Source organism: Lissotriton vulgaris, chromosome 1_1 (genome assembly GCF_964263255.1).
Source record: "Lissotriton vulgaris chromosome 1_1, aLisVul1.2, whole genome shotgun sequence".
Taxonomy (NCBI): Eukaryota; Metazoa; Chordata; class Amphibia; order Caudata; family Salamandridae; genus Lissotriton; species Lissotriton vulgaris.
In genome coordinates this window covers 182,763,286-182,791,207 of record NC_141685.1, presented here as the reverse complement: position 1 = coordinate 182,791,207, position 27,922 = coordinate 182,763,286, and the positions used below count along the sequence as shown (strand labels likewise).

At 48.9% G+C, this 27,922-nt stretch overlaps 1 protein-coding gene across 1 annotated transcript; it reads right to left on the bottom strand.

The window, feature by feature from the left end:
• Positions 1–2,684: 2,684 nt before the first annotated feature.
• Positions 2,685–6,403, bottom strand: LOC147738090 (uncharacterized). Its single transcript, XM_086935834.1, is given in 1 exon segment — positions 2,685–6,403. A coding segment is annotated over 1 exon segment (2,886 nt). The 5' UTR covers positions 6,368–6,403; the 3' UTR covers positions 2,685–3,481.
• Between the last annotated feature and the right edge of the window lie 21,519 nt (positions 6,404–27,922).

Sequence of the window (27,922 nt, the reverse complement as noted above, 5' to 3'; positions counted from 1 at the left end):
AATGTCTTATTGGTTCTTTCTCATCCCCAATGATTAGACAACCCAGAACATGAACTCAGAACACCTCAGTTAAAGTGGAATAAATGAACACTCTTTCGTCATACACACATCAGTCCAGAACGAGGAGTAAATAAAGACACGTGCAATTTTGAAATGTTTATTTCTAATGCCGTGTTCTCAAGCGCAGTGTCTTAGATAATACAAGGAAACATATTATCAAGAACAAGGTTATCAGCATTGTTACTATTCCATAAATACAAAAGGAGAAAGCATGTCAAAATGCTAATAGTAAAAGGTTACATTAAACGTAAGTTTACCCTCCCTAGCCAGTATATTATATCTAAAGAAGGTCTCTTTTGGGTTTAGAAGGGCAGACCCATACCTCTTGGTCTTAGCAGAAACGGATCACATCATCTCCTGCACCAACACTCAGCATACGAATCTCCAAGTGTGTTTTACTTCTCTGTGCAGTGCATTATTAAACCCGCTCAAACCCAAAGTTGGCCACAGCTGCATATGTGTTATGTCTAGACCGTGCCCTGATCAACTCGAACAACAAGCACTGTGTTGGAAAACCTTGAATGCCTCGGCACTCACTGTACAGACATAGATTATCAAGCAAACTTTTTTATTCTCGCATCAAACAAAATATGCAACTAGGCGAAAAGCTGTAATAACATAATGTGCCGTGTGCAGAGGCAGCAGAGAAGGAAAATGGTGTTTAAACTTGTAAAAAGCTCATGCTAACTTAACACAGTGTGAAGGTATAATTACAAACACGTGACACCTTATAGACCAGCTATCCTAGGGGTAGCATGGACAGAGCAGTCTTAGGCCATAACTCTAGAGGGCGTGTAAAGCCAGCTGTTTTACCATACGTAACCCCTTGAATACCAAATGAAAGGACACCACACAGGATATATATAAAATATATATGTATTTATTCACTAACCCACTCCTCTGAACTCTTTATGAGGACAGAGGCAAAAGCACATAACAAGTTACACTTCGAAATACTTTAAATAGCACAATTTACAGTTAGGCCCTAGGGGCGCGTAAAACCATATACTAAGTAAGTGGTTTAAGAACCACGACTGGTGAAAGGAGAAAGCCTAGGGAATCGCTGGGGCTACACTATCTGACCCTTAGGTTAGGAGTAGGAGGCCCACAGGCAGCGCGTGCAGAGTCGGAACACTCATGCGGGAGTCAATAGAAAGTCTATGGGAACTTAAAAGGTAAGTAATTATAGTTTTAGGACACTTCCGGTTTAGATAGGAGGAAACTACAAGCAAATCTGGACACTAGGATAGTCAATCCCTACAGGAGCACCGAAGTACTCGCGTTACCTCACCCACGGGCTGCGGGTGCATAGGTGTCAAAGTGTGTCTGGTTTCGCCGTTGATTTCAATGGAGCCCTGAAGAAAGATGCTGCAGGCGACCAGGAGGAAGATGTCCGGGTGGATCCAAGGGTGGATCGAAGTTGAAGAAGGACCTGAAAGCAGAGGGGACAGAGTCTAGGTCACTAGCCAGTGACCGGGTGGAATCAGGAAGGAACCAGACGTCGTCGAGGAGCAATCAGGTGCTGTCGTGAAGCTGGTCTCTGCAGCCACGCGGAGCAGGAGGTGTCGAGGACGACCAGGCGCTGGAGAGGAGCTGTCCCACAAAGGTTTTCGCAGAAGGAGGGGTCGACTTCAAGATCGGAGCCAACAAGCCTAAGCAAAGGCAACCCACGCAGGATACACAAAAGGCTTCTGGTGCAGACCAGGAGGGTCTGAGGTACTTCACCTTTTCAGGGAAGCAAGTGCCAGTCTGGAGCAACCAGACCAGCGATGGATTTCTTAAAGGATCATCGTCACAGGGCTACTAGCCAACTGGCCAGCAACCGGGACAACGCGTCGAGTAGAACACAAGCAGAAGGGCCCCACGCAGAACACGTGGAGTGTGGAGGGCTGATCTTCGGTGCAGGTGGTGCTCATTGTCGGGGTGTCTCGGTCCCCAGTGCACAGCTTCGAGGATGCCTCAGGAGCTGCGCTGGTAGCAAGAAGAAGGACTTTTCAAGATGTCCGGTCCACGAGGTCCAACGCCGTCCAGGTGCTCATCTGTGCTGGAGTCGTGCAGTGGGGTCAGAGGGCTTAGGGAGTCAGGATCTTGTCAGGCTATGAGCTCGGGTTCCGGCGGGAACGGGGGCAAAGCAAGCCGTCGAGTTGCTGGATGGTGCCTGGTTGCCCAGGGTGGTCACTCCTTGGCCACAAGGGAGATTCTTCAGTCTTCAGCTTAGGTGAATATCGAAGGGTCCAGAGTTTCGTCTTCAGTTCGATTCCAGGATTAATCTAAAGTCTCCTGTGTCAGCTCCTGTCTTTATACAACTAAAGTGGGCTGGTTTACCTACTAGGTTCCTCCTATGGGTGGGACCAGGAAGGTGGGTGGTTACACCCCCTTTCCTTTGTCCAGTTTCGCGCCAGAGCTGGGGCAGGGGTGCCCCAGCAACCGGTTTGAACTGGGGTATGCATGGAGCACCTAGAGTGCTCCAGGCAGTGTGTTTCTTTTCAACCCTCCCTGTCCTAATACACAAACTCCTGTCTGGGCGGTGCTTGCACCTCTCCAGGCAGGAAACGTATTGTCCAGGCCTCCCTCGCTGGAAGGACTCCCAGGAGCAGACGGTCAGACTTGTGTCTGGGGCAGCAGCGTCCATTTTGTAACGCTGGGGCTCTGGTTAACTTTAACCGTGATCGTCAGAACTAACATGTCTTCTCCCTCTAGAAGGGCGGAATGCTACCCCGTCGCCAGAATTGGCAAGGGGGTAGTATTCCAAAGTGTATGACACCTTACACGACATGTTTCGATAAAGCCAAACCAACGTTCGCATTAACCGCGAGGATTATAATGCACTTAAGAGTATATGGTTTGGCAATATCATAGAACAGCTATAAGGAAGTAGTTCCGAACGCTGCAGACAGGCTCAGCTCATGCTAGAGCACCATCTCACATATAACCAAGCACTCTGCCTTCAGGATTGTTAAGGCCTGCCATAGGAGTGACTTATAGGTTACTATGTGTCTATATGTATGTAGGTATAGGAATACTACACCTAAGCAAAGGGTGATTACACAACCATGCCCCAGCTGAGTGAACAGCCAGTTGTGTCTATTTGGGTGGCCAGCCAGGTGTGGCATAATACATGCTGCAGCCCCTGGTAGGCCTTGGTTGCACCAATGCCCTGAGTACCTAGGGTACACTATACAGGGACTCATAAGGTGAACCAATATCCAATTGTGTATGTACCTAAGGTACATGGAGTCCGTTTTAAGGAGAGAGCCGATAGTTGGCCTGGGATCCTGCTATTCAGGGCCCAGGCTAAGTAGAAAACCAGCTAAACACTAGGCAAAAAGTTGGGGGTAACCATAGTCAGATATCCACCTTCCTACAGTGTGTTTTCTTATGGCGCTTGTAACCATCTCTACCTCTGAATCTTTTCAGACATTTAGAGCACTGATAATTCACCAATGTGGATTCTCACATGTTCAGTGAGATGAGATTTTTGGCTGAAACATTTTTGGCATTCGGAGCACTGATAAGGTTTTTACCCAGTGTGGGTTTTTATATACAGCGTGAGATGTCTTTTTTCACTGAAACATTTCTGGCATTCAATGCACTGATAAGGTTTTTACCCAGTGTGGGTTCTTGTATGCAGAGTGAGACTACTTTTTATACTGAAACATTTCTGGCATTCAGAGCACTGATAAGGTTTTTCCCCAGTGTGGATTCTTATGTGCCGTGTGAGACTACTTTTTAAACTGAAGCATGTCTGGCATTCAGAGCACTGATAAGGTTTTTCCCCAGTGTGGAATCTCACATGTTCAGTTATATGTGATTTAAGTTTGAACTCTTTTGGGCATTCAGGGCACTGATAAGGTTTTTCCCCAGTGTGGGTTCTTATGTGCCGTGTGAGACAGCTTTTTTGAATGAAACATTTCTGGCATTCAGAGCACTGATAAGGTTTTTCCCCAGTGTGGGTTCTTATATGCTGAGTGAGACGGATTTTGACTCTGAAACATTTCTGGCATTCAGAGCACTGATAAGGTTTTTCCCCAGTGTGGGTTCTTATATGCTGAGTGAGACTGCTTTTTTCACTGAAACATTTGTCACATTCAGTGCACCGATAACGTTTTACCAAAGAGTGGGTCCTTGTATGTATAGTGAGTCTCATTTTGTCACTGAAACATCTCTGGCATTCGGAGCACTGATAAGGTTTTTCCCCAGTGTGGAATCTCATATGTTCAGTGAGATGACATTTTTGGTTGAAACTTTTTGGGCATTCAGCGCACTGGTAAGGTTGTTCCACAGAGTGGGTTAATGCATGTCGAGATAGACTCGGTTTGTTACAAAACCTTTTCTGGCATTCAGCGCACTGGTAAGGTTTTTCCATAGAGTGGGTTAATGCATGTTGATATAGACTCGCTTTGACTCTAAAGCTTTTCTGGCATTCAGAGCACTGATAAGGTTTTTCCCCAGAGTGGATTCTTATATGCCGTGTGAGACTACTTTTTAAACTGAAGCATGTCTGGCATTCAGAGCACTGATAAGGTTTTTCCCCAGTGTGGATTCTCACATGTTCAGTTATATGTGATTTAAGTTTGAAATCTTTTGGGCATTCAGGGCACTGATAAGGTTTTTCCCCAGTGTGGGTTCTTATGTGCCGTGTGAGACTGCTTTTTTGAATGAAACATTTCTGGCATTCAGAGCACTGATAAGGTTTTTCCCCAGTGTGGGTTCTTATGTGCTGAGTGAGACTGCTTTTTTCATTGAAACATTTGTCACATTCAGTGCACCGATAACGTTTTACCCAAGTGTGGGTCCTTGTATGTTTAGTGAGTCTCATTTTGTCACTGAAACATCTCTGGCATTCAGAGCACTGATAAGGTTTTTCCCCAGTGTGGGATCTCACATGTGCAGTTAGAAGTGATTTAAGTTTGAAATCTTTTGGGCATTCAGAGCACTGATACGGTTTTTCCCCAGTGTGGGTTCTTATATGCAGCGTGAGATGTCTTTTTTCATTGAAACATTTCTGGCATTCAGAGCACTGATAAGGTTTTTCCCTAGTGTGGGTTCTTATATGCACTGTGAGATAGCGTTTTTCATTGAAACATTTCTGGCATTCAGAGCACTGATAAGGTTGCTCCACAGAATGGGTCATTGCATGATGAGAAAGACTTTGTTTGTTACAAAACCTTTTCTGGCATTCAGAGCACTGATATGGTTTTTCCCCAGTGTGTATTCTTGCATGTTCAGTGAGTCTGCTTTTGCAACTGAAACATTTCTGGCATTCCGTGCACTGATATGGTTTCTCTCCAGTGTGGGTTATTGTATGCTGAGTGAGATTGTTTTTGTTAATGAAACATTTCTGGCATTCTGTGCACTGAGGAGGTTTTTCCCTGGTGTGGGTTCTTGTATGCCGAGTGAGAGTGCTTTTGTCTTTGAAACATTTTTGACAATCTGGGCACTGATAAGGTTTGTCCACAGAGTGGGTTATTGCATGTCGAGATAGATTTGGTTTGTTACAAAAACTTTTCTGGCATTCAGAGCGCTGATAAGGGTTTTCCCCAGAGTGGATTCTCATATGTTCAGTGAGATTAGATTTGTGGCTGAAACATTTTTGGCATTCGGAGCACTGATAAGGTTTTTCCCCAGTGTGGGTTCTTATATGCTGAATGAGACTGCTTTTTCGAATGAAACATATCTGGCATTCAGAGCACTGATAAGGTTTTTCCCCAGTGTGGCTTCTTATATGCTGAGTGAGATTGCTTTTTTGGTTGAAACATTTGTGGCATTCAGAGCACTGATAAGGTTTTTCCCCAGTGTGGGTTCTTATATGCTGAGTGAGACTGCTTTTTTCACTAAAACATTTGTCACATTCAGTGCACCGATAACGTTTTACCCAAGTGTGGGTCCTTGTATGTTTAGTGAGTCTCATTTTGTCACTGAAACATCTCTGGCATTCAGAGCACTGATAAGGTTTTTCCCCAGTGTGGAATCTCACATGTGCAGTTAGAAGTGATTTAAGTTTGAAATCTTTTGGGCATTCAGAGCACTGGTAAGGTTTTTCCCCAGAGTGGATTCTCATATGTTCAGTGAGATAACATTTTTGGTTGAACCTTTTCTGACATTCAGTGCACTGGTAAGGTTTTTCCATAGAGTGGGTTAATGCATGTTGATATAGACTCGCTTTGACTCTAAAGCTTTTCCGGCATTCAGAGCACTGAAAAGGTTTTTCCCCAGTGTGGATTCTCATATGCTCAGTGAGATAAGATTTACGCCTGAAACTTTTTTTGCATACTTTGCACTGAAAGTGGTTTCCCCCTGTGTGCATTCTGTCAAATTCTGTGAAATAAGACTTTTTTCCCCAACTTCGGTTATTTTGCCTCGATTTTAGAGTTGTGCTTGTTTAGATAATGTTTAGTACTTATCTCTAAAAGAAATTGTGTGTAATCTTCTCAACACTTGAATTGAGCAAAAAATGTCTGGAAGCAGCCCTATAACACCTGTTGAAATTGTTCTAGCAGATAATAGTCTTTAGGTAATAGCCTCTCCGGGAGCAACTTCATTTGTGACTGACGTTTTTCTCAAGTCTATTTGTATAGGTTCTTAGCAATGCAGTAATAAGGTGTTAGTCTGATATTTAATGATTAAACTGATAAGTACCTTTTTGCACTAATGTAATGGCAGTATCTGAGGGCGTTTGAACGTGCACAGTACTATTGTGGATCACCAGTCGCAGAACATCAGTTCCTTTTACCCTTTCTATGTTTGGTGTAAGGTTAAGGATTGTAGTTTTGAAGATGAGGATTTATTTACATTACCTATAGTGCAACGGTGATCCTTTAACCCATTTTTATATTTAACAGTTTTACATATCACTCCTGCACAACAGATAATGTTGAGGCGATTTACATAGAATTGCAGAACAGTATACAATAAAAAGGAAACAATCTGAGATGGTCATCAACACAATAAAGTGGTGAATTTTTAAGGTTTTCGCAAGAGTGAGCAGAGTGGGTCGAGGTGTTATATCCCGAAGCAGATAGTCTCAAACTTGCGTAACTGTAAAAACGGTTGTTGAACAAAGGTGATTTTCCAATCTTTTAGTTGTTAACGTGTCAGCTTCGGAGACTTCTTTCAGTGTCTTTTCTTTGATGGTATCCAGAAGAAACCTTTAGTTGTAACTTTCTTTTATGCAGTGTGTGTTTCCTCTCTGGAATTACATGATGCTTTAGATGAACGTTATTCTGTCATGCTGAGACAATGTGTCTTTCTGATAATATTTCAGATGAGGATGCTGAAGCGGTCTTTCTACATTATTTCTGATGCTGTGTGCACAGATATGGCTTTGCTCTGGGTTAATGAAATGCAAAATTAGAGACTTCACTTACAGGTATAGTACTTTCCTCGCCACACTTAGATTTTTGGAAATTGTTTAAACGTAGAATGCTGGATGTCCTTCAGTTTTTCAAAATAATCCTTCTTATGGCACTAACATTCATTTGCTTAGTGCTAAATCTTGCTTTCTTCGTCAGTAATTTCAATCACCTATAGTATTAAAATTAAATAGTTAATACATGTGCATTTCCAAAAATATAATTTACAAGCCAAATCAATGCAGAATTTTGAAAATGCTGAGCTGTTTTTCAGACAGAGCAGAGTGTAGAATGGTAGCAAGAGAGTACTTGGATGTAGGAGTGAGGATTGGTAGAATTTGTAACATTTTATTAAGCTCACAAAGGATACATGTACCCTATAAAGTTGCAACATAGAATCCCAAAGGCAGATATGAAAGTCATATGGACTGGCACCAAACAGATATTAAAAAATATATACTATTAATTAATTTGTAATGCAGATTTCTGGGACGGGAATGGCTCCTCTACGGACAACAGGCGTTTTCCCCTGCCCTGAGTTACCACCTACTTGTATCTGGCTTCCTGACTTTTGAGTTTTGGCCTCTGCCTCAAGCAAATCTATTGTGTGCTGCAAGGACTATGCCTAGACCTATCCCTCAACTATGGTCCAGAGTGTGAATCAAGGGCAATGAAATTAAGGCGTACTTTCAAGTGTTCATTTTATTCCACTTGATTATCAGTTGTTAGGTTTTTCTGCACCTGGATTTACTGGGTGCAGAAAACCAGGACACAATCTTTTTCCAGACAGAAAAATTACAATGAAAAGACGCACAAGACTCTGGGTGCAGCAGAAGCAGCCAATGCTTATGCTGGGTTTTTTTCACTAACTGGGGGAAACACACAATTCTTCCCTCTGTTGGTGTTCACAGTTGTTGTCGGCCTGTGATTCGGCGTTGAGTGCAGAGTGTATCGATTAGAGCCGAGGGGCCGAGCCGAAGAGGAGTTGACGAGCAAGCAGAGCGGAGCCTGGGACGACTGCGAGGGTTTGTTTTGTGACCGGTTCCTGCTTCACCCGCGTCCTGTTATAAAGGCTCATAAGTTCTACGGATCTGCTTTGGGGGCAGGAACGGACGCTACCGGCAACGCGGTGCTAAGGCGCTTGTGGTGCTGCTCGTGCGGCGGCTGCTGCAAAGCACAGAGGAGCCTTTGGCCTGCCACCTTATTTATGTCAAAAATGTGTTCATAAATTTTTTTTCCACAGTCCACAAGCAAAAATTACATCATCACTTGGTCCCACGCAGGGGATCGGAAAGCCTGGGGAACTGGGTTCGAGTCTCGGTAATGTCGCTAAAACATCCTGTGATTCTGGGCAAATCACTTAATCTCCCTGTGTCTAACAAAAATGAATGTGTGTCCTTATGTAACGTAACTGGTGCTATGTAAAGCGCTCTGATAACCTAATCGGTTCAAGTTCGCGCTGTTAAAAAACTCAAACAAAAAAAATATATAAACCAGCTCCTCCTCTTATTAGATAGGCCAAATGAAAGATACAGCTTCTAAGTGCCCCGGAGATGAGACAGAAAGATAAAAAAAGAAAAAAAAGAAGATCATGCAACTTTGCTAAGCCTGCAGATAGGTCTAAAGAAAACTGCAAATGCTACTTACCAGTATGCATCTGTTCTTGGCATGTAGGGCTGCTGACATTCATATCTGTGCATAGATCGCCGCCTAGTGTTGGGTCCGGATGATTGCACATTGTTGTCCTGGAAGAGTCTTCGAAGTATCACGAGATAGGTGGCTCCTCCCCTGGACTACAGTGCGCATGGGCATCACCTCCATCCCCAGATTGTTTTTAGCCATTGGCAGAGATGGAGTGAAGTATGTGAGTGATGCCTATGCTGCGAGCAGATACATGAATATATATATATATGTATGAAGACTGCAGCTGCTACAGGCGCCGGGGAGGAGGGTGGGCGATATGAATGTCAACAGCCCTACATGCCAAGAACAGATGCATACTGGTAAGTAGCATTTGCAGTTCGAGGCATGTGGGCTGCTGAATTCATATCTGTGCATAGAATACATAGCAGTCCTCCCATTATTGGCGGCCGCCCGTGCCAGCTGCAGCAGTCTGAAAAAGTGTCCTGAGAACAGCCTGACCAACAGCTGCTTGCTGTTTGGAATGCACGTCTACACAGTAATGTTTAGTGAAAGTATGTGTGGTAGACCATGTGGCTGCTCTACAGATATCTTTTAAGGGAATATTACCTAAGAAAGCCATAGAGGCCCCCAGCTTCCTGGTGGAGTGGGCTCTTGGTGGAATTGTGAGAGTGCGCTTGGCCTTAGCGTAGCAGATCTGAATGCATTTTACAATCCACCTAGCGATCCCAGCTTTGGAGATAGCGTTTCCCTTGTGGTGTGAGGCAAAAGCAACAAAAAGCTGCTTGGTCTTACGAAAATCTTTGGTCCTGTCAATGTAGTACATTAAGGCTCTTTTCACGTCAAGGGTGTGGAGCATCCGCTCCGCCAGCGACACTGGGTTTTGAAAGAACACTGGCAACTCAATTGTCTGGTTTATATGGAATTGAGATACAACCTTGGGTAAGAATTTGGGGTTGGTGCGGAGCACCACCCTGTTAGCGTGTACTTGGAAGAAAGGTTCTTGGATGGTGAGCGCCTGCAATTCGCTAACCCTCCGTAGCGATGTAATTGCTACTAAGAAAGCGACCTTCCAAGTCAGAAACTGAAGCTCACAAGAGTGCAGTGGCTCAAAGGGAGGACCCATCAGCCTTGTAAGAACCACATTGAGGTTCCATTCTGGAGCTGGTGGTGTCCGTGGTGGAATGACCCTTTTGAGTCCTTCCAGAAAAGCCTTGATAGCAGGGACCTTAAAAAGTGACAGGTGTTGCCTATTCTGGAGCTATGCTGCCATAGCAGACAAGTGAATGCGGATGGAAGAATACGCCAAATTGCATTGGTACAGGTGGAACAGGTAGCAAATGATGTTTTGAATGGAAGCATCCAACGGGTCAATGTCGTGGTTTACACAGTAGACGACAAATCGCTTCCATTTGGCCGCATAACATGCTCTAGTAGTGGGCTTTCTTGCCTCCCAAATGATGTCCATGCAATCGGGGGGAAGATTGAGGTAGCCAAACTCTAGGACTTCAGGAGCCAGATCGCCAGGTTGAGCTGTTGCGGATCTGGGTGCTGAATGTCGCCATGGCTCTGCGTCAGAAGGCTGGGAGTGAGATGAAGCCTTTGATGCGGTACCACGGACAGTTCCAGAAACGTGGTGTACCATGGTTGGCGAGCCCACGTTGGAGCAACCAGGATGAGAGTCATCGAGTGCTGCCTGAGTTTGCGTGCCACCAGCGGTATCAGAGGTGCTGGGGAAAAAGCGTACGCAAATCTGCCTGACCAGTTCATCCACATCGCATTGCCCTGTGATTGCGGGTGTGGGAACCTGGCGGCGAAGCTTCGGCATTTTGCGTTCTCCTTTGTGGCGAACAGGTCTATCTCTGGATGACCCCACCTTTGGAAGTACGGTTGGAGTACCGATGGATGTATCTCCCACTCGTGCATCTGATGGCTGTGCCTGCTGAGCAGGTCCGCCATCTGGTTGTCTTTGCCTGGGAGATGCTCTGCCATGAGGAAGATGTTCCTCTGAATGGCCCACTTCCACATGCTCTGAGCCAGATGAGACAGCTGCGGAGAGTGTGTGCCTCCCTGTTTCTGAATGTAGTACATGGCTGTCATGTTGTCCGTCCGGATCAACACGACCTTGTTGCACAGGTGTACTTTGAATGCCTTCAAGGCCAAGAAGATTGCCATCAGTTCCAATACATTGATGTGCATCTTCTTTTGCTGTAGTGTCCATAGTCCCTGCACTGTGTAGTGGAGTACATGAGCTCCCCATCCCTGGAGAGAGGCGTCCGTTGTCAGAATAATCTGTGGCACAGGCTCCTGGAACGGTCGGCCCTTGCAAAGGTTTTGTGGATTCCACCAATGCAGAGAGTTGTACGCCTGACCGCTCACCAACACTAGGTCTGTTAGTTGCCCATGAGCCTGAGTCCACTGACGTCTAGGCACTCCTGAAGCGGACGCATATGTAGTCTCGCGTGCGGGACAATGGAGATGCAGGAGGCCATCATGCCTATCAACTGCATGAACACTTTCGCTGGAAGCGAGTGCTGGGGCCTGAATCGTTGGATCAGCGTTTGGATACTGGCGATTCTCACTGAATTTGGCTGCGCAGTGGCTGCCAGAGTGTTTATCGTCGCGCCCAGATACTGCCGTACATGGGCGGGCTGGAGATGGGATTTGGGTAGCTCAGAGAGAATCCCAGATTGTGCAGGAGATGAATGGTGCGGGACACGTGTTCGGCGCACTGCTGTTCTGTTTTTGCCTGAATGAGCCAGTCGTCCAGATAAGGATAGACGTGGACGTTTTGGCGTCGTAGATGCGCCGCCACAGTCGCCAGGCACTTTGTAAAGACCCTTGGCGCTGTGGTGACCCCGAACGGCAGAACCCTGAACTGGTAATGCTGGTCTTGAATCGTAAATCTGAGATACTTCCTGTGGGAAGGATGCAGGGGGATATGAAAGTATGCATCTTTTAGATCCAGCGTAGCCAGGAAGTCCCCCTGTTGAAGCAGAGGGAGTACCTGCTGTAACGTGAGCATATGGAAGTGCTCCGAGAGAATGTACCAGTTGAGGGGCCTGAGGTCCAGGATGGGCCTGAGGGATCCGTCCTTTTTGGGGTTTAGAAAATACAAGGAGTAAACCCCTGTTCCCCTTTCTTGCAGTGGGACGAGCTCTATTGCCCCTTTTTGCAGCATGACTTGAACTTCCTGCTGCAACAAGTGCAAGTGCTCGCCGGACATAGGACGGCTTCTTGGAGGTATGTTTGGTGGAGTGGAAGTAAGTTCCAGACAGTAACCGTACTGGATAAGAGACTTGACCCACCTGTCCGTGGTGATGGATTTCCACGCGGGCAGGAACTGCTGGAGTCTCCCCCGACCGGTGTTGTGTGGTCGGGGGGCAGTGACAAGACGTCACTGCTTGTTGGCGGTGGTGGACCTGGAGCTGTTGTTTCCACGTCCCCTGCCCTTGATGTTGTTGCCTCTGTAGCCACCTCTACCCTTGTTGGTGTATGAGGTTTGGGTATTACTTTTATAATACTGTGTGGACTGCGATGCCTGACCCCTTGAGGTGCCTCTGGTATTGGAGCGGCGAAAGGAACCACCCCGAAACTGCTGAGACTGGAGGGCCCCCATAGACTTGGCAGTGTCTGTGTCTTTCTTCATTTTTTCCAGTGTCGCATCCACCTCTGGGCCGAACAGGTGGTCGGGATTAACTGTTTGGTTCAGGATGGTTGTCTGTATATCCGGTTTGAAACCTGATATCCTAAGCCATGCATGTCTTCTTAGCAACACGCTAGTGTTGAGTGCCCTGGAGGCTGTATCAGCCACGTCCAGCGCACATTTGATGGAAGCGTTTGTGATGAGCTTTCCCTCCTGAATTAACATTTCCCCTGCTTCCTTGTACTGGTCAGGCAAGTGTTGCAGCAGTGTTTCTAGGGTGTCATAATGAGCCCTATCGTAGCGTGCAAGTAGGGCCTGCGTGTTTGAGATTCGCCAAATATTAGCTGCCTGCGCAGCAATCCGTTTCCCTGAGGCCTCAAATATTTTTGACTCTTTGTCTGGGGGAGGAGCGTCACCAGTGGTCTGTGAGTTCGCCCTCTTGCGTGCGTTGGATACAACCAAAGAGTCCAGTGGCAAGTGTCCCTTGATGTATGTTGGATCCGAGGGCGCTGCCTTATATTTTTTGTCAATGCGAGGATTGATGACACGCGCCCGAGTGGGCTCCTTGAAGACCTCCGTCGCGTGCTTTAGCACTCCCTTGAGCATTGGCAATGTCTTGACTGACTTTTCAGCCACTGAGAAAGTGTCAAACAAAAAGTCCACATCCACAGGATCCGAGTGCAGCTTGACATCATGGTTAGCTGCAGCTCTTTCAATCAAAGCGTTGAAGGCTGCCGAGTCCTCCGTCGGTGAGGTCTTTGCCGCAAAGAGCTGCGGTTCCTGACCCGACTGCGGGTCCTCTGGGTCGCCTCCGGCAGACCAAGGCTCATGTTTCTCCTCCGGATCCGAGTACGCCGGATAGTTGTACTCGACCTCCTCATCGTCAGCATCCCCTGCATTGGAACGCGTTGGCGAATGTTCTAAGGCTTGTGGAGACGTAGGCTCTATCGGGGCTGAAGTACCCGCAGAATCCTTCTTGTTTTTGAGAGGAATACGAAAATGTTCCAACACCGGCTCCGTGGTGATTTTCCTCTTGAGGAGAGACAGTTTCCCAGTATTGGCGTCGATGATGACCTCTCGACGCTCTTCCTCTGCAAGTGGCTGGAGCCGAGGCTTCGACACCACTAATGACGCTTTGGGCGCCGACACCTCCTTCGAGGGCACGCCTGCCCCATGCCTCGGAGCGAAAGCCTTCGGCGCCGACTTCGGCGGCAGGGTAAAGCGGATAGGCGTCTGCGCCTTTGCGGGCTTTGGTGTGTGCTTCAGCACCACATCCCCTGGTTCGGGAACCACAGCGTCCTTCCGAATCCGTTGCAGGGACTCCGCGACCTTTTTCGTTAAGGCTGGAGAGGGCTTGACCGGCTCGAGCGATCTCCCCGAGTCGGGAGTCGGGTCGGCGAAAGGCACCGTCTTCGGAGCCGACACATCACGTTCCTTGTCCCCGACGGCCGGAGCCGGCGAAGCCAGATCTGTGGAATCGCCTTGACGCTTCTTTGGAGCTTTCTTCGGGTCATCGACCTCGACCATCTTCGGCACCGACGCGGCCGCGTCGGTCGACTTCGCCTTCGGCGTCGACCCTGAGGCCTTCGGGTCGGCCATTTTGGCGCGGCTCTTCAAGTCGGCCATTTTGAATTTCTTGGAAGTCGATGCCTCCAGAGCCTTCTGCACCAGTGCAGCTTTCACTTTCGGTTTCGAAACCGGAGGTGTGGATCCCAATGGCTTCACTTTCGTTTTTGTTAACGGGAGTGGCGCATCAGAAATGTCCGTGACCGGGCCCGGAGGTGGGGCTGCTGGACTAGTAACGAGGTCTTGGGTAAGGCCCGAAGGCGATCCCTCGACCTGGGCCGCATGAAGGGGGTTGACCCCTGAGTCAGTTTGGGGATGCTCTTCCTCCGAGCTATCCCCCACGGTGGCAATGGCCCCATCGTCGTCCCCTACCTCGTCGCCGGCTTCGTCAAAGTCCTCGTCACCCGCGTCGTAGGCATCCCCCTCGGACGCGGGGCTAGAGTCCGAAACCTGTAGGACATCGTCGTCTTCAACAAATTCCTCGAAGATGTTGTCCGGCGGGGGCGCCGGGGGTGCCGATAACTGGGCCTGGAGTCTAGCGGCCCGACGAATCTTGAGAGTCTTCTTACACCGGAACTTCGAGCAGGCCATACATCTGGCCTCATCATGGTCCGGTGACAAACATTTGTTGCACACAGGGTGCACATCGAGGTGTGAATACTTGGAGGTGCACACCGGGCACCTTTTGAACGGAGTTCGTTCCATGTCTGGAGCGTCGAGTAGGCCTGTCCGCGCCGAGAGCACGCGGATGGGTAGCAAGAGTTCGGAGCTGAGAAACAGACAAAAACCCGAACGAAACGATACCGACGCCCAGCCTAAAGACCTTTTGGTCTCGAGTTAGAAAAGTTTATCAACTATCGATTCCGACAGGGGGAACCGAAAACACATCCGAACCCAATGGCGGAAAAAAACAATCTGGGGATGGAGGCGATGCCCATGCGCACTGTAGTCCAGGGGAGGAGCCACCTATCTCGTGATACTTCGAAGACTCTTCCAGGACAACAATGTGCAATCATCCGGACCCAACACTAGGCGGCGATCTATGCACAGATATGAATTCAGCAGCCCACATGCCTCGAACTTAACGGCCTTCTGTAACGGTAATTTCTCCAGGTTGCTCCACCAAGGTGTTGTATGCGGAATAGCCAAAAAGCGTGAACAAACTCATCTTAACATGGGATAAGTAATTATGAATAGGGCTCCCGGTTTTATGGTATTTATTTTTTTGCCTTTTCCGTCTGTATTTATCTGTATTTATTTTTTGGGCATTTTTTCTGTATTTATCCACATTTATTTTTGCCACACGCAAAAGACGACGCTACAGCTAGTATTTTTCCACATTTATTTAAATTTTAAACACAGCGAAAATAAAATTCCTTTCTACAATTGAAGTTGAAGGCATTGAGTAAACTTAGTGCTGCACTACTTCTACAATATACAAGAAATGCATTGCATTTGTTAGTATCACAGTATTAATTGATCCAAATTTCGATTGCCATGCTACATACATTAGCTGCATTTTTTTTAATGTTTCCATACCGGTGCATTTGTAGCCATAGTTCATTCAGGGCCCCTGTTCCCTTTAATCTGCTTGTCATTGGATTAAAAATAAAATCAAACAGCCCGAAGCACACCGAGCAAGTGCTAAAATCTACAGAGCTCTGTTTGAATCCCGGCTCTGCAGACTCAGGCTTTCATCCTTCTGAGTGCAATAAAATGAGTAAGATATAGTTGGGCGTTAGTAGCAGTAGTTATTTGTAGCTCTGCGAAGCTGCAAACCTGAAACAGCAAGCGCTATATAAATGAATACATTGTCACATTACACTCTGTGCTGGAAACTCATCTCTGTACCTTGTGTTTGCCGTGTCTTTGAAGCATTGCAAGGGGTGGAAAGGAGAACGCCTCACTCTCACATATATTACTTTCTTTTGTTCAGTTCAGTAAAACTCGTATGGCCGGGTCTGTGCAATCCAGAATTTAAGTACCCACATTTATTAGCAGTAACCTTACCATACTAAGCTACCTTACAGGAATTTAATAACAATAACATTTTATTCATGTATAGTGCTTCTACCGTAACCAAGGGCGAAAAATAACAGATGGTATTAGTGCTCAATATAAACGTTCGCCATTCACCAGCCTCAGAATAAAGGAAGGCCGAGTCAGCAGCGCCGGGATTCAAACTCCTGACCTTCAAATGACTGCATTTCATAGAAGTGAGCATCTGAAACAGAAACCATCATGCTGGCTATTTGGAGTTAGAATCGCACTTCGCACTTCTTTGGAACTCCACGGGATTCAAACGCCCCTCCCCACCCTTGCACAGGCTGTGGACAGCCCATTGTCATTCTGACTGCAGATGATTACCACATTTAGAATGACAATGGGTCGCCGCCTGCCTTTAACATAATGTGCACTGTAAGTGTCTTTGAGGCGAGTGACTCGCTTGGCGCCAGAAGATTGTAGCAGGAGTTTAACGTGCGCCCGAGGTGGGCTTCCTCACTGCTTCTTGGAACATGCCAAAAGGTGACCTCATCCATATACCGTTTTACTAGTATTTTTCCGTTTCTACATATAAATACAGACAATGGAAAAATAGTTTTCCGTCTGTATTTATATGTATAAATCCGTAAAAACGGAAAACCGGGAGCCCTAATTATGAATCTAACAAGGAACAAAGAAAAAAAAAGAAAAAATCCACACCCCCACCCCACCCGTGGTGGCGGTGTGTTCATACTAACGAGAGGTTGGTCGACACTGGGATTGTGATCAAAACTGGAAGAGATGGCGGGCTCTGATGGTGGAGGGACACACCGCAGACGGACGGCTCTGGGAGAGGAAGGCGACAAGGGGGCCCCATTTAAATTCGAAATTCTTATAATTATCCCTGAAAATATCAGCCATACGTTCTAGACTAAGCAGTCTCCAAAGACGCGAGTGCCATAGGGAAATAGTTGGAGCCTCCCTTCTCTTCGAGGCGGCTGCCAGGGTGACCTTAGCTGCCCCACACGCACCACTCTTAAAGTATGGACTCCTTTTCCATCCGCATTCACTCCAATCCATTTCAATCCAAATTTCCCCCCGGCCCAACATAAGGGACCCTTTGATGCCTGGAGAAGGGGAGGCTGCTTAGCTCTAATACATTTGTTCCACAATTTCGATCCCCTTACTTTTGATCAATGTTAAAGGCACTTTGAATTGAAGAACACGGAAAGATATCAGTATATCCAATTGATGCACTGGGCCCTCACACCTCAGATATGGGAGGCTGCTACTCCACCTCTCACAAAATTTGAGGCCTTTCTCACCAAGACTACTAACATGAAAGGGGTGATCTCATTTATCTATAGCTTCCTCCTTAAAACAGTGCTTTCCCCACGCCCCCGGTATATGTCTATGTGGCAGACTTAATTCACCGTCCTATTTCCGAAGAGGAATGGACGCATCTATGGTCCGACATCACATGCTTCAATCATTCCTCAGAACTCAGGGAACTGCCGCCTGATTTTATGTATACACAAAGCATTGAGCAGAGCAGAGCTGAGCAGAGGAGTGGAGGGAAGTGCCTACATCTGCCGTCTGTAGAGGGACTGGCTCTGGATCCCGCTCTTGAACAATTGCCAGCATTCTCCCTTGTACTCTTGACAGGGATGAATAGCAACGAACAAGCAATGAACAGTGAGCAGTGAGTGACAAGTGGCAAGAGGTGTATGGCATGTGGCGAGTAGTTAAGGTTGATCCGTCCGTAAGTCGCTGAGCCATTGGAGACTGTAACAAGTCTGTAATACAAAATCTGAGAAATTATGCAAAGGGGAAAGTGACAATAGACTTTGGCCCTCTTGAAGCACCCCCCGACCCCTGAATTACTATGCATGCCTACACTACAGCCCTACCCGGAGCCCGGATATTAATCAATTGACTGATTAATTAGTTCATTAAATAAGTAACCAGCAGCACCGACGGATTCTGTACTGAGGTGTGCTTTGGGGGTGTTTTCCCTTGGAGGTGTTTGGAGGTGTTTTTGTCCAATCAAAGCACCGTTAGGTCTTGTCACTGGCCCGTTTGATTCTCTGAAAGAAGCAAGACTTCTTCACCTTAGAGGGTGTATTATGAGGTCCGGAAAGGAGCGGCCACCTTTCCCTCCTATCAAAAGGAAAAGAAAAATACAACAAACACTAATATTAGATGTAGGAGAGTAGGGTCTGCAATCCTATGATCACCCAGATTTTTTGCTTTTGTTTCACTGGTTTACGACTTTCTCGGGCTGTGGGCCTGCCAATCAGACCCACAGCCTGGCTGTTCTCTTTCTAAATTGATGTGTACCCTAGGTGCATTACCCAATTGGAACTGGGCCACCTTGTCAGACCCTGTAACTCAGGGCCTCGGTGTACCCAGGGCCTACCAGGGGCTGAAGCATGTATTATGCCACCCCTGGATGGCCATCTAAATCTGACACAACTGGCTGCGCGACAGCTGGGGCAACGTGGCGTACTCGCCCGTTGCTTTAGGTATAGTATCCCTATATCTAACCCTAAAATGGACACCCGAGTTCCTATCAGTCACTCCTATGGCAGGCCTTGACAATCCTGAAGGCAGAGTGCGTGGAATCGTGTGAATTGGGCTCTGGCACGGGCCGAGCCCGGTTGCAGCTTGCGGAACCAAGACCCAATGGCTGTTCCATGATAACGCGTGCCATATTGGTAACTCTGGTATCGCGTTATCAAGACATGTCGAGTAAGGTGTCATACGAATCGGGATGCTGACCCCTCACCAATGCTGGCGACGAGGTTAGCATTCCGCCCTTCTAGAGGGACACGACATGTACGTAACTGTGAACCCCGGTTAAAGTTAACTGAAGCCTCAGCTCCACAACATGGATGCTGCCACCACAGACACGAGTCTGACCTCCTGCTGCTGGGAGTCCTTCCAGCGAGGAGAGCTTGGACAAAGGGTTTCCTGTCCGGGGCGGTGCTCGCACCATCCAAAACAGGGTTTTGTGTATCCTGGGTAGGCAGGGCTTTACAAGAAGGTGACTGCGGAGTGGCACCCCGGTGCTCACTACGCATCTGCCGGTTAGAACCAGTTCCAGGGGCGCGCAGCCCCTGACCTGGGGAAAGTCCGGCAGGGGAGAGGGGTGTAACTACCCCCCTTCCTGGTCCCACCCCTAGGGCAGGACCTAGTCATGTACCCACCCCTTTCTTTAGGATAAAGGCAGGAGCGGGGACCCTTCCAAATTAGATCATCTTTGAATCAAGAATATTTTCTACGAAAGGACTTCGAGACTCTTCTTAAGATTTCTCCCTTGTGGCTAAGGAGTAGTCACCCTGCGTCTGCAGGCACCATCTAAGAACTCTGCGGTTTGCTGCAAGTCCTTCCTCAGGAATCCGACTGTCCAGCTCGACGAGAACCGGCTTCCCTGGCACCTCTGACCTCTACCCACATCGTCAGCTCAGCTGAGATCCGTGGGTGCGACGAGAACCTCGAGGGACCGGCCATCATCAAAACCTGCACGATTTCTTAACCAGCACGACCACCGAAGGAATCATCCTCTGGTGAGTGCTCTGGGGTCCGAGAAGCCCCGACCCTGAGCAGCTCCAGCACCGAAGTGCAGCCTCCCAGCATCTCCACGATCTGCGTGGGGCCCTTCTGCTCTTTAACACGTTGTCTGGTCACTAGCCGCTGGCTTGTGCCCTTCTTGACGACACCCGACAACCAACGCAGCTGGTCTGGTTGCTCCAGACTGGCCTTTGCTCCCTTCTGCGAGAGGAGCATCCCGGACCCTCCTGGTCCACTCAAGACGCCATTTTAGGCCCACCACGTGGCCCTGAAATTTGCCAAGGCTTGTTGCCCCAATCTTGGGCCCAGCGACGCCGACAGCATCAACCGTCGTGGAACAGCTCGCACCTCCATCCTGGTCGCCGACAACGCCTCCTGGTCCGTGAGACTGCAGAGCCTAGCGTCGCCCACTCACCTGGTCGAGGTGACGATCATCTGGCGCCCTCCTGGTACCCTCTGACTACTGGCTAGTAGTACGAACTTGGTCCCCTCTGCTTTCAGGTGTCATCTATCTCTGATCCAGGCTTGGATCTCTACAAACTATTTCCACTGGTCGCCGGCCAGCAACTCCTTCCTTCCGGCTCCTGGCTCGTCAGCGAAGACTCCCGATGCCTGTAAAGACTTGTGCAGCCGCAGCCCTTGGGGCTAGGTAACTTCGGCATTTCGGTGCCCGCATAGCCTCCTTACTTAAGGGTCCCGAGTCCCTATCGCTTCCGACTTGCCTTATCGGGTCCGCCCGAGACCACTAAACTTTCCGTGCCCTCGGGCACTTGTATTGATTGTGCACTTGAAGTATTTTCCTAAGAGTTTTGTTCTGTGCTTAGTACCCTGTCCTCATAAAGAGTCCAGGGCTGTTGTGATTCTAATAAATATACTGTTTATTTTCATAACACTTGTGTGGTGTCCTTTCACTTGGTGTTCAAGGGGTATGTGATGGTATAACAGCTGGCTTAACGCGCCCTCTAGAGTTTAGCCCGAAGACTGCTCGTATCCACGCTACTAGGATAGCTGGTCTAAGGTTGACTTACAACCAATCACCATAAGGGTCGTTTGGACTGATGCATAGTGATCACTAGAATAGTGAGCACTGCATATCGGGCCAACTTCTCACATTGGTGAGCAGCGGTTTGGATTTGAGCTTGCTGTTGTTTTACCACGCGTATCCTAAGAATATCCTGTGAAAGATCGCATAAGTACTTCAGGTACATATAACTTAGCTTAGAATACTCTGAGTTCTACTGAACCAGCTGTTGTAGCTCCGCAAGGCTTAGCACACCTTGGCTGCAACTCTTAGCAAGGGATCAGTAGGTAAACAAATAGTGTAGGTAGGTGCATCACTTACACCACACTAGAAGCTGCATGTCAGACAAAGGAGGAAACTCTGAGTCTCCCCTCGTGTCAGTCGACCCTCCACAGGTCATGTTGCAGATATGCTGCACTTAGCTTCCAAGAGATGCGACAACTCTGTACATCTCGGAAGCTAAAACAGGGTTCAAACCCTACCACTCCGTTTCTGATCGGTCTCTTGGAGACTTATGATGCTAGGAGGGCCGGTAACACCGACCCTTCTCATCCGGAAGGGAGTATGCCCCCCCTCGAGGGAAGCGCAGGTGACCCTGACCTTATCCATCTCTCCGCAGAAGGCGAAGAGGAGGATGAGGATCTAGAGACATCTGAGGACGAGGCAGACAAAGGTCCAGTCGTAGTTAGCCAGCTAACTCAGGACAACTTAAGCCGGCACGAGAATGGTACTAGGAGACCCCTGGGGCCCCTCTCAGGCCAGCTTAACATTGGGAGTGGACGAGTTAGGTCTCTATCGAGAGGCTCTAACAGATCCGCTCGAACCAATGGCTCTCGAGGCTCTGCTCGAAGAGGGATGACATCCCCTCAGAGGAGAGAGTGTACGAAGCTAAGGAGCGGGAAGTCAATCTGCGGATCGAAAGGGAAGAACTTGCCCTAGCCAAAGACAGACTCGCCTTCGCTAGAGAGCAAGAATTGAGTGGGACCATTCCCACTGGTGGCAGCATTCCCCCACGGGAAAACAGGAGTTTAGACACTAGGCACCTGAGTAAGATAATGCCCCCCTTCAAGCAAGGGGACGACATCCACAAATGGATTACTGCTTTGGAGCGGGCCTGCACTGTACAGTGCGTCCCCCAGAGTCAGTGGGCAGCTATCTTGTGGCTCTCCTTTGAAGGTAAAGGTAGAGATAAGCTCCTCACTACTAGAGTCGAGGATGCTAACAATTACCAGGTCCTGAAGAACACACTGATTGATGGGTTCGGCCTAACCACTGAGCAGTACAGGTTGCTGTTCAGGGATAACCAGAAAACTCAGTCTCAGGACTGGTCTGATTTCATTGATTGTGCCACAAAGGCTTTGGAGGGCTGGTTGCTGGGCAGTAAGGTTACTGATTACACAGGATTGTATCATTTGATCATGCGAGAACAGATTTTAAACAATTGTCAGAACCAGTTGTTGCATCAGCACCTTGTCGACTCGGATCTGACCTCTCCCCAAGAATTGGGAAAGAAGGCAGACAGATGGGTCAGAACAAGGGTTAAGCAAAACCAGGGCCAGAACCAGGGTGGTCAGAAGAAAGCAGACCAGAAGGGTAAAGATTCGAAAGGGGAACAAAATGACCAGAAGTCTTCAACAGGTCCCCAACAACCCAAAGAGGGGGGGTCAGGCTTCCCAGAAAAAGAAGAATCAAGAAGGCCAATCGAAAAGGTGGTGCCAATACTGTAAAAGTAAAACTCACTGGTTTAGTGAGTGCACCAAGAAAGGAGGGCAGACTCCTGCTACTGCAGCCCCTAAGGCACCTGTGCCCCCTAGTACAGCCAGCAGTAGTAGTGCGCCTCCCAAGGGACTAGTTGGGTTAACCTTGGGTTCTGAGGGGTGTGACAACTTAGTTGGCACACTCACTCAGGCTGTCCTTGTCTGTACAGGGGATGTGGATATATCCCCTGATGTCAGTCCCAATACTTTGGGCAAATACCGACAGACGCCTTTGATCAATGGAAGAATGGCTCAGGCCTATAGGGACACTTGTGCCAGTGTCACCATGGTGACGCCTAACTTTTTGGACCCTGGACAGATCATGCCAGGTACAGATTTCCTGGTGACCAATGCCAGCAACGTCACTACCAGTCATAGTATGGCGATTGTTGCTTTCTCCTGGGGAGGGGTAAATGGCCAGAAAAAGGTTGTTGTTAGTTCAGACCTCCCAGTGGATTGTTTGTTGGGCAATGATTTGGAGTCATCGCAATGGTCAGAAGTGGAGCACCGGGCTCACATGGAGATGTTAGGCTTGCCAGCGCATGTGCTTGCTGTGACTAGGTCACAGGTCAGACGATGCCCCACTGAACAGGTGCCGGATCCTGGAACAACAGACCAGACACCTCCCAAGAAGAAGAGCAGTCGGGTTAAGGCAGCGCCTTTCCCCTTGCCCCAGGTCGAGGATCAGGTCTCAGAGGAGGCTGACCTCCAGGAATTGCGGGAAACTGGACCTAAAGAACTCTAACTTGATCAAGTTGAGTTTCTGGGCTCAGGGGGACCCACACGAGAAGACCTGGGGAAGGACCAGTTAGACTGCCCTTCCCTTGAACCCCTCAGACAGCAGGCTGCTGCTGAGGCTGCTGGGAACGCCACAGGTACCCACAAGGTATACTGGGAGGATGGACTCCTATACACTGAGGCAAGAGACCCCAAGCCTGGCATGACCAGGAGGCTGGTTATCCCCTTGTCTCAGCGTGGTTTCCTTCTTACCTTGGCCCACGAGATTCCCTTAGCAGGACACTTAGGCCAGACGAAGACGTGGGACAGGCTTGTTTCGCACTTTCACTGGCCTCACATGAACGAAGATACCAAGGAGTTTTGTCGCTCCTGTGTCACTTGCCAAGCCAGTGGTAAGTCAGGTGGCACGACAAAGGACCCCCTTATACCCATGCCTGTGGTGGGGGTTCCCTTTGAACGTGTGGGGATTGACATTGTCGGTCCAATGGAACCCCCAACAGCATCAGGGCACAAGTTTATACTGGTGGTAGTGGATCATGCCACCAGGTATCCTGAAGCTATTCCCCTTAGGACCACTACAGCACCTGTTGTGGCAAGAGCCCTAGTTGGAGTGTTCTCCAGAGTGGGCTTCCCTAAGGAGGTTGTCTCTGACAGAGGTGCAAACTTCATGTCGAGCTACTTGACTGCTATGTGGAAGGAATGTGGTGTCAACTACAAGTTCACTACACCCTATCATCCACAATGCAATGGGCTTGTTGAGCGGTTCAACAGGACCCTAAAAGGGATGATTCGTGGACTACCTGAAAAGCTCCGGCGTAGATGGGACGTCCTGATTCCCTGCCTTTTATTCGCTTATAGAGAGGTCCCACAGAAGGGGGTTGGCTACAGCCCTTTTGAACTTTTGTACGGACATCCTGTAAGAGGACCCCTGTGTTGGGTGAAGGAAGGATGGGAGAGACCTCTCAAAAAGCCTGCAACCAGCATAGTGGACTATGTGCTTGGCCTCCGCTCCCGGATGGCTGAGTACATGGAGAAGGCATCCGAAAACCTTAAGGCCAGCCAAGAACTCCAAAAAGCTTGGCATGACCAAAAGGCTGTCTTGACTGTTTATCAGCCCGGACAGAAGGTGTGGGTGTTGGAGCCAGTGGCCCCAGCAGCACTCAAAGACAAATGGTCTGGGCCCTACACCATCCTGGAGAAAAAGGGAGGGGTCACCTACCTGGTGGACCTTGAAACTCCCAGGAGCCCCCACCGGGTGCTCTATGTCAACAGGCTCAAGGCATATGTCGACAGGAAGGACATGAGCTTGCTCATGACCATAGATGAGGGACAGGAGGAAGAGAGTGACCCTCTCCCCGACCTGCTCACTCAGAATCGGTAGACGGTGTTGTCTTTTGTGGCAGCCTCTCCGAACATCAACAGGAGGATTGTAAACAGGTTCTTCAATCCTTCCGGCATATGTTCTCTCTAACACCCAGTCAGACCAATTGGTGTACCCATGAGGTTGACACTGGTGACAGCTTGCCCGTCAAGAGTAAAATCTACCGGCAGCCCGATCACGTTAGAGACTGCATCAAGACTGAAGTGCAGAAAATGTTGGAGTTGGGAGTCATTGAACCCTCGGATAGCCCTTGGGCTAGCCCCGTAGTTCTAGTGCCGAAGCCTCACACCCCGGGCGGTAAGAAAGAGATGAGGTTCTGCGTAGACTACAGAGGTCTCAATGCAGTCACTAAGACTGATGCCCACCCAATACCGAGGGCAGACGAGCTTATAGATAGATTGGCTTCTGCCAACTACTTAAGTACGTTTGACCTGACAGCTGGGTATTGGCAAATCAGGTTAGCTGAGGACGCCAAGCCTAAGACCGCATTTTCTACCCCTGGTGGGCATTATCAATTTGTGGTAATGCCCTTTGGTTTGAAGAATGCACCTGCCACCTTCCAACGGTTGGTGAATCTCGTTCTCACTGGGCTGGATGACTTCTGTGCGGCGTATCTTGACGATATTGCTGTCTTTAGCTCCACCTGGGAGGATCACCTGGTCCACCTGCGGAAAGTGTTAGAGGCTCTGCAAGCAGCAGGTCTCACTATCAAGGCTACCAAGTGCCAGATAGGGCAGACACAGGTTGTATACTTGGGCCACCTTGTCGGTGGAGGCCAAGTTCAGCCACTGGAGAGCAAAATACAGTCAATCAGGGACTGGGCTCCTCCAACCACCCAGACTCAGGTTCGAGCTTTCTTGGGCCTGACTGGTTACTACCGGAAGTTTGTCAGAAATTACGGATCGATTGTGACTCCGCTTAATGAACTGACAAGTAAGAAAATGCCAAAAAAGGTTCACTGGACAGCGAGCTGTCAAAAAGCATTCGATGACCTAAAACAGGCCATGTGCACGGCACCTATCCTCAAGAGTCCAGACTACTCCAAACCATTCATTGTCCAAACAGATGCTTCTGAGTTGGGTGTGGGAGCTGTTCTATCTCAACAGAATTTTGATGGTAATGACCAGCCCATTGCTTTTATAAGCAGACGGCTGACCCCCAGAGAGAAAAATTGGTCAGGTATAGAGAGGGAGGCCTTCGCTGTGGTGTGGGCCCTGAAGAAACTGAGGCCATATTTGTTTGGCACTCATTTCAAGATTCAGACCGACCATAAGCCCCTCTTATGGCTAAATCAGATGAAGGGTGAAAACCCCAAACTGCTTAGGTGGTCCATTTCCCTATAGGGGATGGACTTCACAGTGGAGCATAGACCTGGCACTGATCATGGCAATGCAGATGGGCTCTCCAGGTATTTCTACTTAGAACAAGAAGACTCACCTGGTCAAGGTTAGTTTATTGTCCCAACGTTTGGGGGGGGGGGGGGTCATGTAGGAGAGTAGGGTCTGCAATCCTATGATCACCCAGATTTTTTGCTTTTGTTTCACTGGTTTACGACTTTCTCAGGCTGTGGGCCTGCCAATCAGACCCACAGCCTAGCTGTTCTCTCGCTAAATTGATGTGTACCCTAGGTGCATTACCCAATTGGAACTGGGCCACCTTGTCAGACCCTGTAACTCAGGGCCTCGGTGTACCCAGGGCCTACCAGGGGCTGAAGCATGTATTATGCCACCCCTGGATGGCCATCTAAATCTGACACAACTGGCTGCGCGACAGCTGGGGCAACGTGGCGTACTCGCCCGTTGCTTTAGGTATAGTATCCCTATATCTAACCCTAAAATGGACACCCGAGTTCCTATCAGTCACTCCTATGGCAGGCCTTGACAATCCTGAAGGCAGAGTGCGTGGAATCGTGTGAATTGGGCTCTGGCACGAGCCGAGCCCGGTTGCAGCTTGCGGAACCAAGACCCAATGGCTGTTCCATGATAACGCGTGCCATATTGGTAACTTCGGTATCGCGTTATCAAGACATGTCGAGTAAGGTGTCATACGAATCGGGATGCTGACCCCTCACTAATGCTGGCGACGAGGTTAGCATTCCGCCCTTCTAGAGGGACACGACATGTACGTAACTGTGAACCCCGGTTAAAGTTAACTGAAGCCTCAGCTCCACAAAATGGATGCTGCCACCACAGACATGAGTCTGACCTCCTGCTGCTGGGAGTCCTTCCAGCGAGGAGAGCTTGGACAAAGGGTTTCCTGTCCGGGGCGGTGCTCGCACCATCCCAGACAGGGTTTTGTGTATCCTGGGTAGGCAGGGCTTTACAAGAAGGTGACTGCGGAGTGCCACCCCGGTGCTCACTACGCATCTGCCGGTTAGAACCAGTTCCAGGGGCGCGCAGCCCCTGACCTGGGGAAAGTCCGGCAGGGGAGAGGGGCGTAACTACCCCCCTTCCTGGTCCCACCCCTAGGGCAGGACCTAGTCATGTACCCACCCCTTTCTTTAGGATAAAGGCAGGAGCGGGGACCCTTCCAAATTAGATCATCTTTGAATCAAGAATACTTTCTACGAAAGGACTTCGAGACTCTTCTTAAGATTTCTCCCTTGTGGCTAAGGAGTAGTCACCCTGCGTCCGCAGGCACCATCTAAGAACTCTGCGGTTTGCTGCAAGTCCTTCCTCAGGAATCAGACTGCCCAGCTCGACGAGAACCGGCTTCCCTGGCACCTCTGACCTCTACCCACATCGTCAGCTCAGCTAAGATCCGTGGGTGCGACGAGACCTCGAGGGACCGGCCATCATCAAAACCTGCACGATTTCTTAACCAGCACGACCACCGAAGGAATCCTCTGGTGAGTGCTCTGGGGTCCGAGAAGCCCCGACCCTGAGCAGCTCCAGCACCGAAGTGCAGCCTCCCAGCATCTCCACGATCTGCGTGGGGCCCTTCTGCTCTTTAACACGTTGTCTGGTCACTAGCCGCTGGCTTGTGCCCTTCTTAACGACACCCGACAACCAACGCTGCTGGTCTGGTTGCTCCAGACTGGCCTTTGCTCCCTTCTGCGAGAGGAGCATCCCGGACCCTCCTGGTCCACTCAAGACGCCATTTTAGGCCCACCACGTGCCCCTGAAATTTGCCAAGGCTTGTAGCCCCAATCCTGGGCCCAGCGACGCCGACAGCATCAACCGTCGTGGGACAGCTCGCACCTCC